General features: G+C 44.0%; 1 protein-coding gene across 1 annotated transcript in view; it reads right to left on the reverse strand.

Annotated features, from left to right (window-relative positions):
- LOC144782486 (deoxyribonuclease gamma-like) overlaps nucleotides 1–17,088 on the reverse strand; it is a 128,835-nt gene that overhangs the window by 63,222 nt on the left and 48,525 nt on the right. The window contains exon 2 of the mRNA XM_078661872.1: nucleotides 9,752–9,857. Coding sequence (XP_078517998.1) covers nucleotides 9,752–9,832 — 81 coding nt within the window. The 5' untranslated portion in view covers nucleotides 9,833–9,857. The remainder of the gene's footprint in view (nucleotides 1–9,751; nucleotides 9,858–17,088) is intronic.

Here is a 17,088-nt window from a genome sequence, read left to right on the forward strand (position 1 = left end):
GATGTATGGATGTACATTCAAGTTGATAAAAGACATATTATGATTTATATAAACAAAGACATGTTATTTACAAGTAAAAAGAACACGGAAAGACATAGAGAATCATTTTTATACATTCATACATATGACCCCGAAACAAACCATCAAACAATCAATCTCACGAACCAAAACACTTTGGGCCCGATTCACAGAACTAACTTAAGACAAAATCCTAAACTTACTACTTTTGGGATTCACAGAAGTTAGGATTTTGTCTTAACTTTGTCTTAAAACAGACTTAAGGTAGACTTAAGTTAGGATTTTGTCTTAAGTCTGTCTTAAGTCTGTTTTGGGACAAACTTAAGACAAAATCCTAACTTCTGTGAATACCAAAAGTAGTAAGTTTAGCATTTTGTCTTAAGTTAGTTCTGTGAATCGGGCCCATCCACCGAAACTTACGTTGACCATTGCATGCTCATTTTTTGGAAACCCTCAAAAAAACCACAATAGTGGAACATTTTGAGATTGAGTGAGTCCACAGGACCACCATCAGTGTATGTCACATAAATGGACAGAAGTTTCCCCAGGATTGTTGTCTGTGAGAGAGAGATTTGGTTGGTGAGATTGATTTTTTGATGGTTTGTTTTGGGGTCATATGTATGAATTTATAAAATGATTCTCTATGGGCCAGATGTAGGTCGGCAAATACCGGTAGACTCCTAAGTGCCTTCTGTGAATCCCAAAATGAGTAAGTGCCTTCTGTGAATACCAAAATGAGTAAGTGCCTTCTGTGAATACCGAAATGAGTAAGTGCCTTCTGTGAATACCGAAATGAGTAAGTTCCTTATGTGAATACCAAAATGAGTAAGTTCCTTATGTGAATACCAAAATGAGTAAGTGCCTTCTGTGAATACCAAAATGAGTAAGTGCCTTATGTGAATACCAAAATGAGTAAGTGCCTTCTGTGAATACCAAAATGAGTAAGTGCCTTCTGTGAATACCAGAATGAGTAAGTTCCTTATGTGAATACCAAAATGAGTAAGTGCCTTCTGTGAATACCAAAATGAGTAAGTGGCTTCTGTGAATACCAAAATGAGTAAGTGCCTTCTGTGAATACCGAAATGAGTAAGTGCCTTATGTGAATACCAAAATGAGTAAGTGCCTTCTGTGAATACCAAAATGAGTAAGTGCCTTCTGTGAATACCAGAATGAGTAAGTGCCTTCTGTGAATACCAAAATGAGTAAGTGCCTTCTGTGAATACCAGAATGAGTAAGTTCCTTATGTGAATCCCAAAATGAGTAAGTGCCTTCTGTGAATACCAAAATGAGTAAGTGCCTTCTGTGAATACCGAAATGAGTAAGTGCCTTCTGTGAATACCGAAATGAGTAAGTTCCTTATGTGAATACCAAAATGAGTAAGTTCCTTATGTGAATACCAAAATGAGTAAGTGCCTTCTGTGAATACCAAAATGAGTAAGTGCCTTCTGTGAATACCGAAATGAGTAAGTGCCTTATGTGAATACCAAAATGAGTAAGTGCCTTCTGTGAATACCAAAATGAGTAAGTGCCTTCTGTGAATACCAGAATGAGTAAGTTCCTTATGTGAATACCAAAATGAGTAAGTGCCTTCTGTGAATACCAAAATGAGTAAGTGGCTTCTGTGAATACCAAAATGAGTAAGTGCCTTCTGTGAATACCGAAATGAGTAAGTGCCTTATGTGAATACCAAAATGAGTAAGTGCCTTCTGTGAATACCAAAATGAGTAAGTGCCTTCTGTGAATACCAGAATGAGTAAGTGCCTTCTGTGAATACCAAAATGAGTAAGTGCCTTCTGTGAATACCAGAATGAGTAAGTTCCTTATGTGAATACCAAAATGAGTAAGTGCCTTCTGTGAATACCAAAATGAGTAAGTGGCTTCTGTGAATACCAAAATGAGTAAGTGCCTTCTGTGAATACCGAAATGAGTAAGTGCCTTATGTGAATACCAAAATGAGTAAGTGCCTTCTGTGAATACCAGAATGAGTAAGTGCCTTCTGTGAATACCAAAATGAGTAAGTTCCTTATGTGAATACCAAAATGAGTAAGTGCCTTCTGTGAATACCAAAATGAGTAAGTGCCTTCTGTGAATACCAAAATGAGTAAGTTCCTTATGTGAATACCAAAATGAGTAAGTGCCTTCTGTGAATACCAAAATGAGTAAGTGCCTTCTGTGAATACCAAAATGAGTAAGTTCCTTATGTGAATACCAAAATGAGTAAGTGCCTTCTGTGAATACCAGAATGAGTAAATGCCTTATGTGAATACCAAAATGAGTAAGTTCCTTCTGTGAATACCAGAATGAGTAAATGCCTTATGTGAATACCAAAATGAGTAAGTTCCTTCTGTGAATACCAGAATGAGTAAATGCCTTATGTGAATACCAAAATGAGTAAGTGCCTTATGTGAATACCAAAATGAGTAAGTGCCTTCTGTGAATACCAAAATGAGTAAGTGCCTTCTGTGAATACCAACATGGTAGTAAGTTTAGGATTTTGTCTTAAGTTAGTTCTGTGAATCAGGCCCAAAGTTCTCAGGGTGGGGACCTTTGTTGCTTGGCAGACACCAGCAGGGGAGTGCTGTCTGCTCAACCACAGGGGCCTGTTTACTTTACTCTCAGACATTGTTAACCCTCCTGTGTCCGCGGTTGAGGTGCCAAAACCCTGCAAGGGTGTAACCATGGTTACAGAAAAGAGTCCAGTCTCAGTGGGACCAAAGGGCTGTGCACAGTAACAGAGTGAGCGGAGGCTTTAGACAACTTCCGATCGGGGCGGGGTCGTATAATGTGACGGCAGGCTCCTCCCTCCTCGGCTGCGTCACAGCACACCCTCTCATCCCTGACCTAAAGTCACCTGGGTGGGCGTCTGTGGACCAACACGTCTTGTCTACAAAGACAGTAGGGAATTAGGATACAGAGCCCACTGTCCTTGAGCCTTGAAGGTCAAACCACAGCCCGGTGCCCCCTGCCCCCAGCAGTTCGAGTCCCAGGATGTGACATCACTGAAAAGGACCATACGAGGCAGCATACGCCACTTTTTTGGCTTAATGCACCTTGTAAATATGGTTCCCATTAACCCAGTTTTATACATTAAAGGGGCTTGCATTGGGTGTTGCTGGGGGCGTTCCCAGCAACACCCATGGCTTTTTGACACTGCCCCAGATTTATGAGAAATCGTAAATCTGAGGCAGCGCCAAAAACGTACACCTCCCGAGGTTAGGTGAGATGAGGAGAAATATCTTTATTTCTCCTTGGTTTTCCTTTTTAGGTCTCACCTGAGCCAGCACGCATGCACTGCTCTGCAAGGCCTTTAGTATGACCATTAAACTCTGCTGTGCTGCATAGTGCTGTTTTTTTTTTAATCACCCGCTATTGGCCTTTGCATGCGTCTTTCTAAGAAAGACAGAACGCAATTGGCCAAAGGTAGGTGCATGTCCCGCCTTCTCTCTCCTCTGGTCTAGGGAGCAAGCAGGGAGCAAGCAGCAGCGTGGCCAGGTGCCAGCTGCATACCTCGCATTCCTTTCGGGGCCGCGTGGCCCGCTTGTTTGCTTATGGACTCAGGCGTGTTCGTGTAGGTTTTTTTCTTCCTAACGTGCTCGCATTTTAAAGTGTGTAAACCTTCTCATGGATCAGACTCGATAATCAATCAAACAGAGAGAAAATTGTAAGGGTTCCGCTTAGGGCCACACAACCTTTAAGTGTGGACGGTTCAAGTCGAGCGCTCTGAATGTTATGTTACATTTTCTTTCTCAAACAATCATCATTAGTTGCATCAAAAGCACGCTGACAAACCTGACTCTAGTCCTCCTAAGTCAGCAAGTCTTGATGTTATGCTTTCTTTTCAAAAAGACGTCATTATTTGCATGTGTCTGTCTCTTTTTGGGGACTGGCACAGGGAGAGCACACCAAGATTTCGATTGTGTTCTCCATTTCTAAAATTGACAGCTCTGGATGGTGTGCTACATTCTTTCTCCCAACTAATCGTCATTTTTGGCATCCCAATGCGATAATCCTGTGGGAATTTAGTAAGCAATGCCGCGATCAAAGTACAGTACTTACATTTTTAATTTCAGCATGTTTTTACCTTTTTTCTAGGGGTAGGGTGTAAGGTTAAAAAGGAGAGACCTATTGGCTATGCTTGTTCTGCAGCACGCATAGAAAGAGGAAAAAGCTTCTTCTGATTGTTTCTGTGCAGGAAGGTTTTCCTTCCTGCGCCAAATAATCATCCCCGCATCGCAGGCACCGTTGCACCATGGTGCAAAGGTGTCTGTGTTGGCGCGCGGCAGTCATTGTGTGCCAGCGCTGGGGAAAAGGCCAGGAATGCGCTGTATCTGACAGATACTGCGTATTCATGCGCTTTTTCGCTACCGTAGGGCAGCGCAGCAGGGGGGCCTGCAGCGCTGCCCTGCGGTAAAACCTCATTAATGAGGCCCTATACCTGGCACAGGTATAATGTAATGCTCGGCTCTATAAACTGGCGCATTCAACCCAATGTGTCCGTTTTTAGATATGACGCAGTATGGCACATTGATTGCACAACCGTTGTGTTAAAAAAGGAGTGGTGCACCGGCGGCACATGGGCTTGTAAATCAGACCCTCCATGTCTAGCTCTTTGAGGCACTTTGAGGCCAACCACAATTGAATTCACTTGAATAACCTTGCACTTTTCCACCTAGACTTCCGCTGCTGACGTGTTTTTAATATGTAATATTAATAGGCTGAGAAGTCATATTTCAAATAAACGTTTTAGGTCTCGCCTAGCGAAACCAGCGCATGTGCTGCCCTCGCTATTGCGAGAACCTTTTGGAATCGATTCTGCGGAGGGCTTGCATGCGCGTGTCTGCATGGACAAACATGGCTGCTCTTGCCATTTGTCCATAGCAACCAGCATGCGCGTGTCCGTAGTCTGTAGGGACTGTGGACAGCCCAACGCCATTTTGCATTGCCATAGCAACGAAAATGCCGCTTCAGCCTCTGCTTTAAATTAGAGTCGCTTTTGCGATCGCTTTCACTTTCGCAGACGCTTCTTTTATTGTCGCTTCCACTCCGAGAATTGTCCCTTCCACGTGACTTTTCTGCAGAGCAAGAGCTGTGATTCACGTTCGTCCTTTCAGCGTTTAAACGTAGAGGACAGTTCGTAAACAATGGGCTCCGGTGAAACCAGAAAGCGGGGGAGGCGGGGCGACTGCACGATGGTGACTGCTCCGATTGACCAAAATATTTTACTGGTCCCACCCTCTGACAGTTGCAAAGAACAGTTAGGACCAATTGCAGGCACGGCCAGTCGTGTGGGGTTTCTGCCAGTTAGCGCTGATTGGTTGAGCTGCGTGGACGTCACTGCTGGTCGAGAGCCCCCGCCCATCCCCGCTGAGAGCTGTCCTCACGCGCTGCTTCCTGCAGCTTGATTGTTTCTGTTTCACGCCTCGGGAGGTGGCTTTTCTTGTTGTGTTTCGTGCAATGGGCTCCGCGGTGCTGCAGGTAGACTGCGGAATGTGATGTCATCACCTGTTGCACCTTATCTGTAGCGAATAGGTCATGTTTGAAGTGCTCGCACACTGGTGCACAATTCACAGTTTCTGTCAACGATTGTGCAGATACTATGTCATTTGTGGACGAAATAAATAATCTCGTTTTTAGAGTGGTGTGGATTTTGCTCCAACGCAGCTTCCAGCTTCATTAGCAGGGTGTGAAAATAGACAGAGGCGGGAAATTATGACGACTATTCAAACAGGGTAGTTGTGATAACCAAACTGTGTGGCTAGATAGACACCGGGACCGCAGTCCCAGTCCACCTTTCTTAGGTAGTCTTTCAGCCGTGGTGTGTTGAATGCCAGAGCTCCAGAGGAAACTTTTCCTTGTCTGAGCCGCATCTTTGAAGATACAAGACCAATGGCACCTGCGTTGTCGAAAAGCTGATTTGAAAGTGCTGAGTTCTGCACTCTACTTTATTGTGAACAAATACGGTGTGGCACTCGCGCGAATCAACCCCGGCATGGCCCGTACCCAGCGTGGCCATCATCCATATTCTGGTGTTTATCACCCCCCACCCTGCCCTCCCCCGCCCTGCCTGCCTGCCCCACAGCAACTCCCTCCACGGGCCGCGGCTGCCCGTACCTCTTCCCATCAGATGAAAAGAGCCGCACAGCCAGAACATGGTTACAAAAGGGATTACTTGAAAGCGCCCAATTCAGTAACAAAGAGGTACAAAAGGGGGTGGTGATGGACGGAGCATCTGAACCAATCAAACACTCACACCCAGTCAACAGATCTGGGTTTAATCCACTGTGAAAGATCTATGGATAAGCAAATTACTCTGCAGACAGACCCCTGCTACCTATTTACTTACAAAGCAGCTCACGATGTGTCCTGGTGACGAGCTCCATTGTTGATTCCGTGACGTGCTTGTTAAAGGTGCTGCCGTCATGGTATCAGTTGAGGGATGCAGGGAGCGCTGCCTCAGTGAAAGTCAGGTCCCCATGAGTACCGGTTCTCTCTTCGTTCTAGAAAAAGTGCCGGTACTTAAGGGGAGAAAATGAAGAAGTGGCGGTACTCAGTGCCGGTGAGTACCGGCCCATTTAAAGCTCTGCATATAATGTATTTTCTTCAGTGCAGACTAAATCCAAGGAGAGCTCTACGCACTGTCCGTTTGTCCGCGTTCAGACAAGTCACCAGCCATCACCAGTGCTGAGGAAATTGGAAACGTTTCTTTTTTCACAACATTCTGTAAGATTAACGCAACATTTCAAAACTTCTGCAGAGTGAGCAAAGCTTACAGGACACAGCATCGGAACATCAAATGGACCGCAGAGGACGTGGAGCAAGGATTGGGGCTTTCACTTGGGGTTGTGAATATTTCATTACTCTTAGAAGGTTGTACTTCAAGCATTTGGTACCCAATATGGCACTGGGACAGTTTAAACAGTTCTTACAGAAAAAAACTATTGTGCCCAGGTTGGGAAGTTTACTGGTGTTTTAACTGTCCACTTATTATGACACAAGTGTATTTTAAGTAGTTTGCGGATTACGTCAGAATACTCGCTCATTTTGTAGGGCCCGATTCACAGAACTAACTTAAGACAAAATCCTAAACTTACTACTTTTGGTATTCACAGAAGTTAGGATTTGTCTTAAGTTTGTCTTAAGACAGACTTAAGACAGACTTAAAACAGACTTAAGTTAGGATTTTGTCTTAAGTCTGTCTTAAGTTTGTCTTAAGACAAACTTAAGTCAAAATCCTAACTTCTGTGAATACCAAAAGTAGTAAGTTTAGGATTTTGTCTTAAGTTAGTTCTGTGAATCCGTAATGTTTGTCTTCTGTTGGAGCAGCACACTGCGTGCAGATCCCGCCCCCGCCCCCCTTGCACCATCCCGTGTTGTGGTGGTTGTGACCACGTGACCGGATGGAGACCACAGCCTGCAGTCGCTTCCTCCTTGTTTGATGAAAGACATTTACAGAGAGCGAGAAATTCCCACGTACACAGAGAGGCTTCCCCAAAGCCAGCGTCTCTCCTCTGATGGGACGGGAGGGCTGGGGCAGAGCCAGTCTCACATCAGTTTCAGAGGTAACGTCAGGAGCATCACGCCAGGCGCCGCCTGACGTGTGAATGAGTGTTCTCTTCGTCAGGTGAATGTGACGTGACTGTTATCACACTCCCTGCCCCTTGCTAGAAATGAGTTTGTGACTGACTCTGCCCCCACCCTTCTGGATTACTGACTGACCCTTCAATGCCTTACCACCTTCAGAGGGGAGCCTGACCCATGCCTGACTTTACCCAGGTGTACCGGATGTTAAGTGTGTGTGTGTGGGGGGGGGGGGCAGTGACGTACTCTTTCCACCACTAAACTCTGCAAAGAGCATAGGAGACCCTACGTTTAGAAGAGGGGGAGGGGGTCAGGGGGTGGTTGGAAGCACATGGCAGGTGGCTAGAGCACAGCCAGGGGTCAGGCTTGGTTTTGAGTCAAAACACAAACTGAGGCCTCCAAAGATGAAAACCAGACAACAAATGCCATGAGAAAAACATGACAAAGGTGTTAAAATGAAAATATATATATATTTTTCTCAATATTTCTGAATGGCTCAATTAAGTTCATACGATCGTATCACTAAATTGAGTGACATTTATTTCAAGTAATCAAAAAACAAAACAAAAAGAAACTTCAAGAATACCCCCATGAATCAATTTGTGATTCTCTAATTGAGAATCGCAAATTGAGAATGTCTTCCCATTCATTCCTATGGGCCTTCTAGCCCATAGGAATGAATGAGAAGGTATTCCTCGTTTGCGAATCTCAATTTGCGATTCGCACATAAGGAATAAGTGGGATTTGCAAAATATTTTGCTAATCCTACCTACATTGGGTTTTGCGATTCTCTAATTGCGATTACCTAAAAATCACAATTTGAGAATCGCAAAACACAAATTACCTACATATGGCCCCTAATCATTTACAATTTGCGCTTCACCGAGTAAAGTGTCTTAATTTGTTTTTAGTCTATTAAAATGTCTGTTTCATCACACTCTAGAATTATAAAAACATGCTTCATTTATGCTTTTCTAACTGTTGATGTATATATATTGAAATATTTGCACAGTTCACATACAGATATTTACATGTTCTTCGGTGTTAAAAAAATGACACCCTACAGCCTTCCGTTCACACTCTCTCTACACAAGATTGTCACGTGGTTCATTTTACAAAATCCTCTCAATTTACAGTCAGAGAAAGAAAAGTAAACACCAATCTCCATCAAAAGACTAAGCAGCAATTTGCTGGAAGATATGCTCTGACATTTGAACTTTAGCTTTCAAGGAACAGCAACTGTGACAAGATACATTTAAAAGCTTCTTTAATGCTCCTTCACCTTCTGAACACCTGTGTTGTTATTTTGGTGAGGGTGCAGCCCCCTCCCATTCTACCGCACCCATACCTCCAGCCCTATGGGTGGGATTCTCCAAAAATGTGTTTTCCCCCCCAAGTCAGGTGAGTCAGGGGTCGCATTAACATAAAATGGCATTACCTGCCTTCCCTCGGCTGAATCAGCAGTCACATTTATATAAAACGAATGCCACCTCCTGCCTTCCCCCAGGTGAGTCAGCAGTCACGTTAACGTAAAATGTCATCTCCTGCCTTTCCCTGGTAGCTCCCTGGTGCGCGTGGGTGTTAGAGGGGAGCCTGGTGACTGACCCTCTCTATGAACACTATGGGCCCGATTCACAGAATAAACTTAAGACTCAATCCTAAACGTACTACTACTTTTGGCATTCACAGAATGAACTTACTACTTTTGGTATTCACAGAATGAAGTTACTACTTTTGGCATTCACAGAATGAATTTACTACTTTTGGCATTCACAGAATGAACTTACTACTTTTGGCATTCACAGAATGAATTTACTACTTTTGGTATTCACAGAAGTTAGGATTTTGTCTTAAGTCTGTCTTAAGTTTGTCTTAAGTCTGTTTTAAGACAAACTTAAGACAAAATCCTAACTTCTGTGAATACCAAAAGTAGTAAGTGCATTCTGTGAAAACCAAAATAGTAGTACGTTTAGGATTGAGTCTTAAGTTCATTCTGTGAATCGGGCCCTGAGTGACTGACTCCGCTCCAGCCCTGCCGGCATTCAGAGGCAGCAGTCTGGTAGTAAACTTTCTAACCCCATTGTAGCCCTCAGCCTCGAGCAGCCGGAAGCAGCACTTGTCACATTACTTGTGTTAGTTAAAGTTCTCGACTCACCCTCGTGATGACGCACATGACCTCTTCATTGTTGCACTTCTTGATCCCAAAGCGCCTGGCGTTGAAGGCCGCGATCTTCATGGCGCTGTCTGCTCGGGTTCCTGCCCTGCAGAGGCAGAGAGAGAGAGAGAGGTGTCAGGGCAGCGCTGTGAGGTGTGTGGCATCTAAGCGCTTCCTGTGCGTGACAGATAAGAGGAAGGAGGCTGCGGGTCACAGCAGCACGTGACGTCAGCAGGGAGCACACACGGGAGCTGTGCTGTCTCCCCGTGTGAACAGATCCTGCCGTGTGCTGGCCATGGAGGAGAACAGCGACCTTTCCTCTGGCACGCCCCCACCCCCAGGCCCCAGCACACATGCACGTGCAGTACAAATGTAGATAGATATGTTATTGTGCGTGTCACTCAAGTGTTTACCAGGGGAACTCACCTTCGACCCCAGGCTCACAATGACACACATTCTTAAAGGGAATGTGGCCCTTTTGTTCAAAAATACCATTTGTGCTTTGAGTTCAGCACGCAAAGATCAGAAGAGTGCAGAAAGGCGCGCCACAGGGATGTGTCTCTCTCGTGTCTGCTCACCACAGCACCCAGGCCTCATTTACAGGAATTTGAGGTAGGGCCGTGCCCGAGGCACCCTGCTGCTCTGCCTCAAGCCAAAGTAAAAGAGCAAGAATGCACAGTAATGATGAAACGTGGCCCATTCCTGTCCTTTCTGCCTGCACTTGCGTTGTTTCGACCGCCCAGCGCCAGCGTAGCACCCTTGCGCCACAGTGTGAGGGCGCCCCCGTTGCACGCAGGATTATTTGTGTGAGGGACGGGACACCTTCCTCTACAAACACCATCCTGAGAGGCGTCTTCCTCTTCCTCTGTGTGCTGCATATTACAGCGCACATGGGAAGTGTTAAACACGAGATGTAAAGATATTTCTACTCATTACACCTCACCTCGGGAGGCGTAAGGATCTGGCGGTTCCCCAGGTTTACACGCTCTTGTAAAGCTGGGGCAGCTTCAGAATCCATGGGTGTTGCGTGGGATAACACACCGCAAGGGCCATGGAACGCCTCCCTGGCGACGAGTAAGGTGATGCAGCGAAGCATTACTCAAAATGTATGAGGCTCCTCAAAGCCACGCCGAGGCTCTGTCTCGGAGCCTTGTGACACGCATGTACCACTGAACGTGGTGCAAAAGTGACGCTAGGGTCTCATAAATCTGACCCCTACAGTGCTTGGGACTAGTGACCTCTACCCTGCACTACCTCTACGTCCCACGGCCTCGTACCAGTCATTACAAACGAATGAGTCCTAAAAACAGCCCGCACATCCCTTCCGCGATCTTCAGGAGGGGCGTTGGAGCTCTTTGAAGAGGAGGAAGGACACTTCTTCTCCCTTAGAATGGCAGCTGCCTGGAATTTAACAATTTATTCAGGATAGGTTATACAGGAGTGCAGTGGTTGCAACCTTGAGGGCACTGTGAATGCCAGGCCTCACTCCCAGGGAACCACAGGACAATGTTAAGGAATGGAAACCTTGGGTTGGGAGGCTACTAAACAGTTGTTCTTGGTCTTGTCCATTGTCACACCCTGTAGCCCCAGCCGTGTTGGTTCTAACCCTGGGCAAAGCACTACGCTACGCTCGCGTAGTTTGCGAAGATTGTGCCATTTCGCACTATGCGAACTGCACGTAGCACAGTGCAAACACGCGTAGCGTAGTGCAGCGGTCATTTTGTGCTTGCTCGCGGTCCTCAATGTCAAGTTGTCGACCGCGAGCGAGCAAAATGACATCCCTGTGAGACTTTTTTCTAGTTTGCGATCAGCAACATCAAGTTGCCGATCGCGAGCGTGTAAAATAAACCTCCCGGCGAGATTCTCAACGCGGAGAGGTCAGGTTTCTCATTGCGAGTGGTCGTGTATGCTCACGACCGCTCGAGGTGAGAAACTACCAGTCCGAGTTGAGAAATCTGCAGCTCGAGTAGAAATCTACTAGAGCGGCAGAAAACTTCAGCTCGCACAGTGCAAGATGCCGTTTTCAATGATTGCACAGTGCCGGATGCTTGTCCGCACTATGCAATCATTGAAAACGGCGTCTTATACAGTGTGAACAGGGTACTACACAGTTCGCGTAGTGCTACGCGTAGCTCGCGTAGTGCGAAGTGCACTTCGCCTAGCTACGCGTAGCGCTACTTCGCGAACTACACCCAGGGTTAGCTGGTTCTTTAGTACGACAATCGCATCATTTGGTGCAAAGTTCTTGACTTTGAAGGTCTCTAATTGAGTAGCAGTTACCTTGACTCAAACGGAACAAGCTCTGGGTGCCCGCCTCTGCCCTCCATTTCTTTCTGTTAGAGGAGGAGCGATTCTTCCTACAGATCCTGCATCAGTGGTGAATGCATCTCAAGACATTTTCTCACCTGAATGTTTTCTTTTGCCATCATTTTGAGACAAAGAAGTCTGGCCTTTGTTGGATGGCTACAGAACTCTTATAATACATTTGAAGAGCACCGGGAGCTTTCAAAATTCAGATTTATTTTATTTGTGACATTGGGGTTGGTAACTCAAGGTCATAAAACATCTAAATTTACTGTAATCCGATGAATAATATCAGCCAGAGCCTGGGCCTATCCCTAGCTGGCATTCTCCTCCAGAGGACACCCATTGGAGGTCTACAGGAGGCTTGGCTGCCTCCTGCCAGGAGGGCCAGGTCCTGGTGCAGAGATCTGCAGGGCAGCCATGTGCTCTTTGGCAAATATGTTTCCACCATTGTAGGCTGCAAGGCTGGGAAACGGACAACAACAACTTTGGTGGAACAGTTCTATGTTCAAGTTTATCTTAAATGTAGTTCAATAATAAATCAGTGCGGTGTAAGCATGACGTGGTTTGTCATGAGTATTTCTTCTTTGTTTATCGTCGTCAGTCAAAGGCAAAATGATTGCTTTGGTATTTCTCATTTGTAATGACAGGTATGAGAAGCGAAGACATAGAGGTAAGGTCCTGATTACTTACTGGTAGTATTGTTACAATAAGTCCTACTTGTACTTGCACCAGTTAATAATGATTTTCTTAGGAGAAAATGCAGGTAGGAGCATTTTCGATTGGACCTAAACATTAACGTGCATTTTGTTTGGTTATGATTTTTGAAAAACTTTATTATTAGGAGGACTGCTAGGCCCCCCCAAATAAGAGAAAAATCATTGCCTAGCAGGAAACATATTTTAAAAAGTGCATATTGCAATAGTAGTCTCTGTACTGGCGAGTACTTCTTTGTGTGTGCATGTACTGTTTGTGAAAGAGAAGAAAGCGGTCGCACACAGTGAAGTTAGCCAATGGCTGAAGCGGCCTGCTGGAGGCAGCATACTCTAGTGAGCAGAACAAAATTGTGAATAACACAACGGACCAATGGATGAAGAGCGCTGAGGCCCCTATAAATAAATACATGCGTCTATCATTTAGTGTTTTCATTCAGTGATGCAATTTGAGATGTCATCAGCGATGTCACTGACCATGTCATGAGTGATGTAATATGTGAGGTCATAAACAGTGCATTGCGGGGGCGCAGGTTATAGTTAGCTCAGGTAACTATAACAGCTGAATTTCACTGGTTTTGTGTCGGTGATCTCTGAGCCTAACTATAACTTCCTTTTACCCTTTGGATTTTTCAATTAAGTTCTAAGGTTTAAAAAAAAATCTATTTCCTAACTATATTGTCCCTGTCTTTCAGAGACATGATGTATATATATATATAAATATTCACAGCAATTGTTTACCACATATCCAAAAGAAACGATGTCAAGGCCACTTAATCCATTTCAGCGTGTTTTATTTTCTTAAACGCCCAGTCACAAGGCGTTTAAGAAAATAAAACACCCTGAAATAGATTAAGGGGCCTTGACATTGTTTCTTTTGGATACGTGGTAAACGATTGCTGTGGATATTTTGGGATTCGCGACCCCGTCAAGGCCCGCCACTGCAAAGCGGCTGGGGTTTCTGCGCGACTATACATTTTTGGATATATATATATATAATATATATATATATATATATATATATATATGTATACCGCAGAATGCAGCACACATAGGAAGAGATAAAAATGAGGAGATATAAAGTTATTTCTCCTCATTACGAAACCCGTGGGGAGGCGCACAACATTGCCGCATTCCAAGATATACATTGTGTTGTTAATCCAGGAATGTGTCCAAATCCATGGGTGTTACGTGGGAACACCCACTGCAACACCATGGCACACCTACCTGACTCAGGCTTGTAAATAAGCACCCAAAGCTCTACCTTGTGGCATTTACCCGTAGAGTATCACTATTCTCAGTTATACCAACGCATTTCAGCGCCTGTCCCGGCATCACTGCCCGAAAACGCATTCGCTATGCAAATGGGCTCGACTAGAACTTGCTGTCGTCTGCTTTGCATAAGGCCTGAGGCGCTGTAGCACAAGCCTTTTTGAGCATCTGAGTGAAAGGTGGGTCCACTTTCTTTACCTTTCTCTTTCCTTCCTCACAGGATGCAGTGACTGAATCTTAGTCACCCCAGTCAGTTCTTGATCAAGAGCTCAGTTGTGTTTATTTCAGATATGAAGACACTAATTGCCAAATTGCATATTGCACCACTGGGCTGTGGCTTCCGGACACACTTTCAATACCAAGCAATACATTATGCAACTGTTGGCAAATCATGTTGTACAAGGTTTGTGAACATTAGGGACAGAGAAAAGCATCCAACATCAAAACAAACAGCACACTGCTGCTGAGATGGGTTGAAGCAGGCACAGAGAGCAATCCATCTAACTATTACTAGCAGGACAAAGTGGATTCCTGCAAAAGACATTAATTGAAGTGATAAAAGCATGACAGCTGTATAAGACCCAAAAGAAATGGCTTGGGATCTGCAGTTCTGATCTTAGGGTGCCAACACATTCCAAGAATCGAAAGTAAAATCTGGACTGGACGAGGAACTCAGGGCCCGATTCACAGAACTAACTTAAGACAAAATCCTAAACTTACTACTTTTGGTATTCACAGAAGTTAGGATTTTGTCTTAAGTTTGTCTTAAGTCTGTCTTAAGTTTGTCTTAAGACAGATTTAAGACAAAATCCTAACTTCTGTGAATACCAAAAGTAGTAAGTTTGGGATTTTGTCTTAAGTTAGTTCTGTGAATCGGGCCCTCACACATTGACCTGGGCAGCTTGACAACTCTAAGCATGTGCCCTCAAGAAGCATTGCAGATGTTTTAATGCTGTTTCTAGTCCACAGTATCTAATAGAAGGGTACACTCTCTGAATTCTATCTCACTAAAAGGACAGAACTGTTTTTTTTCTAATCGCTGTAAACTGTCCCTCTAATTGTCACACATATCGAATTGAAATAAAATAGCGTGATACGAAGCCTCTGGTCTTGACATCAATTGTGGATGATGTAAGTGTTAATAATGAAAATTCCTAATTCTATTAAAGACACAGAGGCGAGTATTATCCCACCACATAATACTTGGATAATTATAGAAAATTCTAACACGTACCATGATCTATATCATTTTAGAATATTTTTCATAAATTCATGGATCTATGTTTTCCCACCCTAATCGTTTTATTGACAGGGTTCCTATTAGTTCTTGTCCCTAAATAAACCGATCCCCAGTTTGGACAGTAACTCCTCAGAGGAAAACACTTGTATCACCTTTCTATTTATAATTAGGGCTCCCGGTTTTATGGTATTTCTTTTTTGAGCATTTCCATCTGTATTTATCCAAATTTATTTTTATGCAATTTTATTGGTATTTTCCATATTTATTTTCTGTTTTGTGAACAGATGAAGAGATAACTTGTATATTTCTGCATTTATTTACTGGATAACCATGGACTCATACTTTGATGTATATCAGGTTTTAACAAATTTCACAGCCAAAAACAATAAAATAATAAACCCACATTTAAAATAAATACTATAATAGCACATATACATGTTGGGATACACAGTAATTTATGCACATCTCATTCAGCTTTGTTACTCCCCATGCTGCCTTTATGTACTGCTATTGGCCTGAAAGTCTTTATTCTCCGCATGGTGAATCACTCAAAAGAAGCCAAATTATCTGCATTTTTCCACTTTTAAAAATAAATACAGACAGGAAAGATAGTGTTTTCTGTCTGTATTTATCTGTAAAAATCAGTAAAAACAAAAACCAGGGAGCGCTGTTTATAATTGCAGTACATGTTCTTTTAATTTCAACTTTAAATTGACTGTGTTTTCGCATAAACAAGGAGGAAGGACAATTGAGCGTCCTTATATAAAATAGTTGTTGTACCCCCAGTATCTCATGGGATTTGTGGTACATGTCGTTTTTTTCTATTTTCACTTATTTCGGCCCTTTGTAAGTAGCAGCTATAAGTCTCAAAGTAAAGACGTAATGCATTAAACAGTTTCATTGGTTCAGATTCACGAGGTCCAGTAGATCGAGAAAGGAAACAATGTGGTGACATAAAACCATATAAAGGCCTTAAACGTGTTAAGGACAGGACATGGGATTATTCCGCTTGATTGAGGGGCCCGCGCCCCTCCCTCCCTCTCAGTGTATTGTCCAATAGTACTAAATTCTGTAAGGTAGTAAATCGCCTCGAGAATCATGTGTCGTAATACTGAAGATAGATGGGCCTCTCATTTTGGAGGTACTTATCGTTATGGAAGACCCCCCTCGATGGGGGGTGAAGGTATCTCTTCATTTAACTCTACACCTCTTGCTTTGTGGGAGGAAGTAAAGGTCACTACTTTGAACACAGCGGCTAATAAGGCCCCTGGGCCAGATGGAGTACCATCAGATTTGCATAAATCTGATATAGTTGTCTTGGTTCCTATCCCTACACCGGCATCGAATGCCGCTGTTTTTACTGGAATCCCTCGCTCTTCGTTACATTCAATTTTTGTTCCAGTTTTTAAGAAGGGGGATAAACCAGAGCCTCGTTTCTACAGACCAATTTCTCTTATTGATATAGTGGCCAAAGTCTTGGGACAGGTATTTCTAACTCGTCTCTGTGCCTCGGCAGTGAACTAAACATCATATCAGATTTTCGATATGGTTTTAGGGAAGGTCTTAGTACTATTGATCAGTGCCTCTGTCTCCATCTTATCCTACTCAAGTACGCTACGGTCAGGATGGCTCCTCCCACATGGCGTTCATGGACCTGTCATCTGCGTTTGACCGTGTGAACAGAGGTAAGCTGTGAAAGATCCTGTCGTCCTTGGGGGTGGATACGAACATTTTCAATCTGTTAAGTGACCTCCATTGGAACAAGACAGCTGTATGATCAGAGCCGTTGCGGCTCTAGACGCTTTAAC

The sequence above is a fragment of the Lissotriton helveticus genome, chromosome 9 (assembly GCF_964261635.1).
Source record: "Lissotriton helveticus chromosome 9, aLisHel1.1, whole genome shotgun sequence".
Lineage (NCBI taxonomy): Eukaryota > Metazoa > Chordata > Amphibia > Caudata > Salamandridae > Lissotriton > Lissotriton helveticus.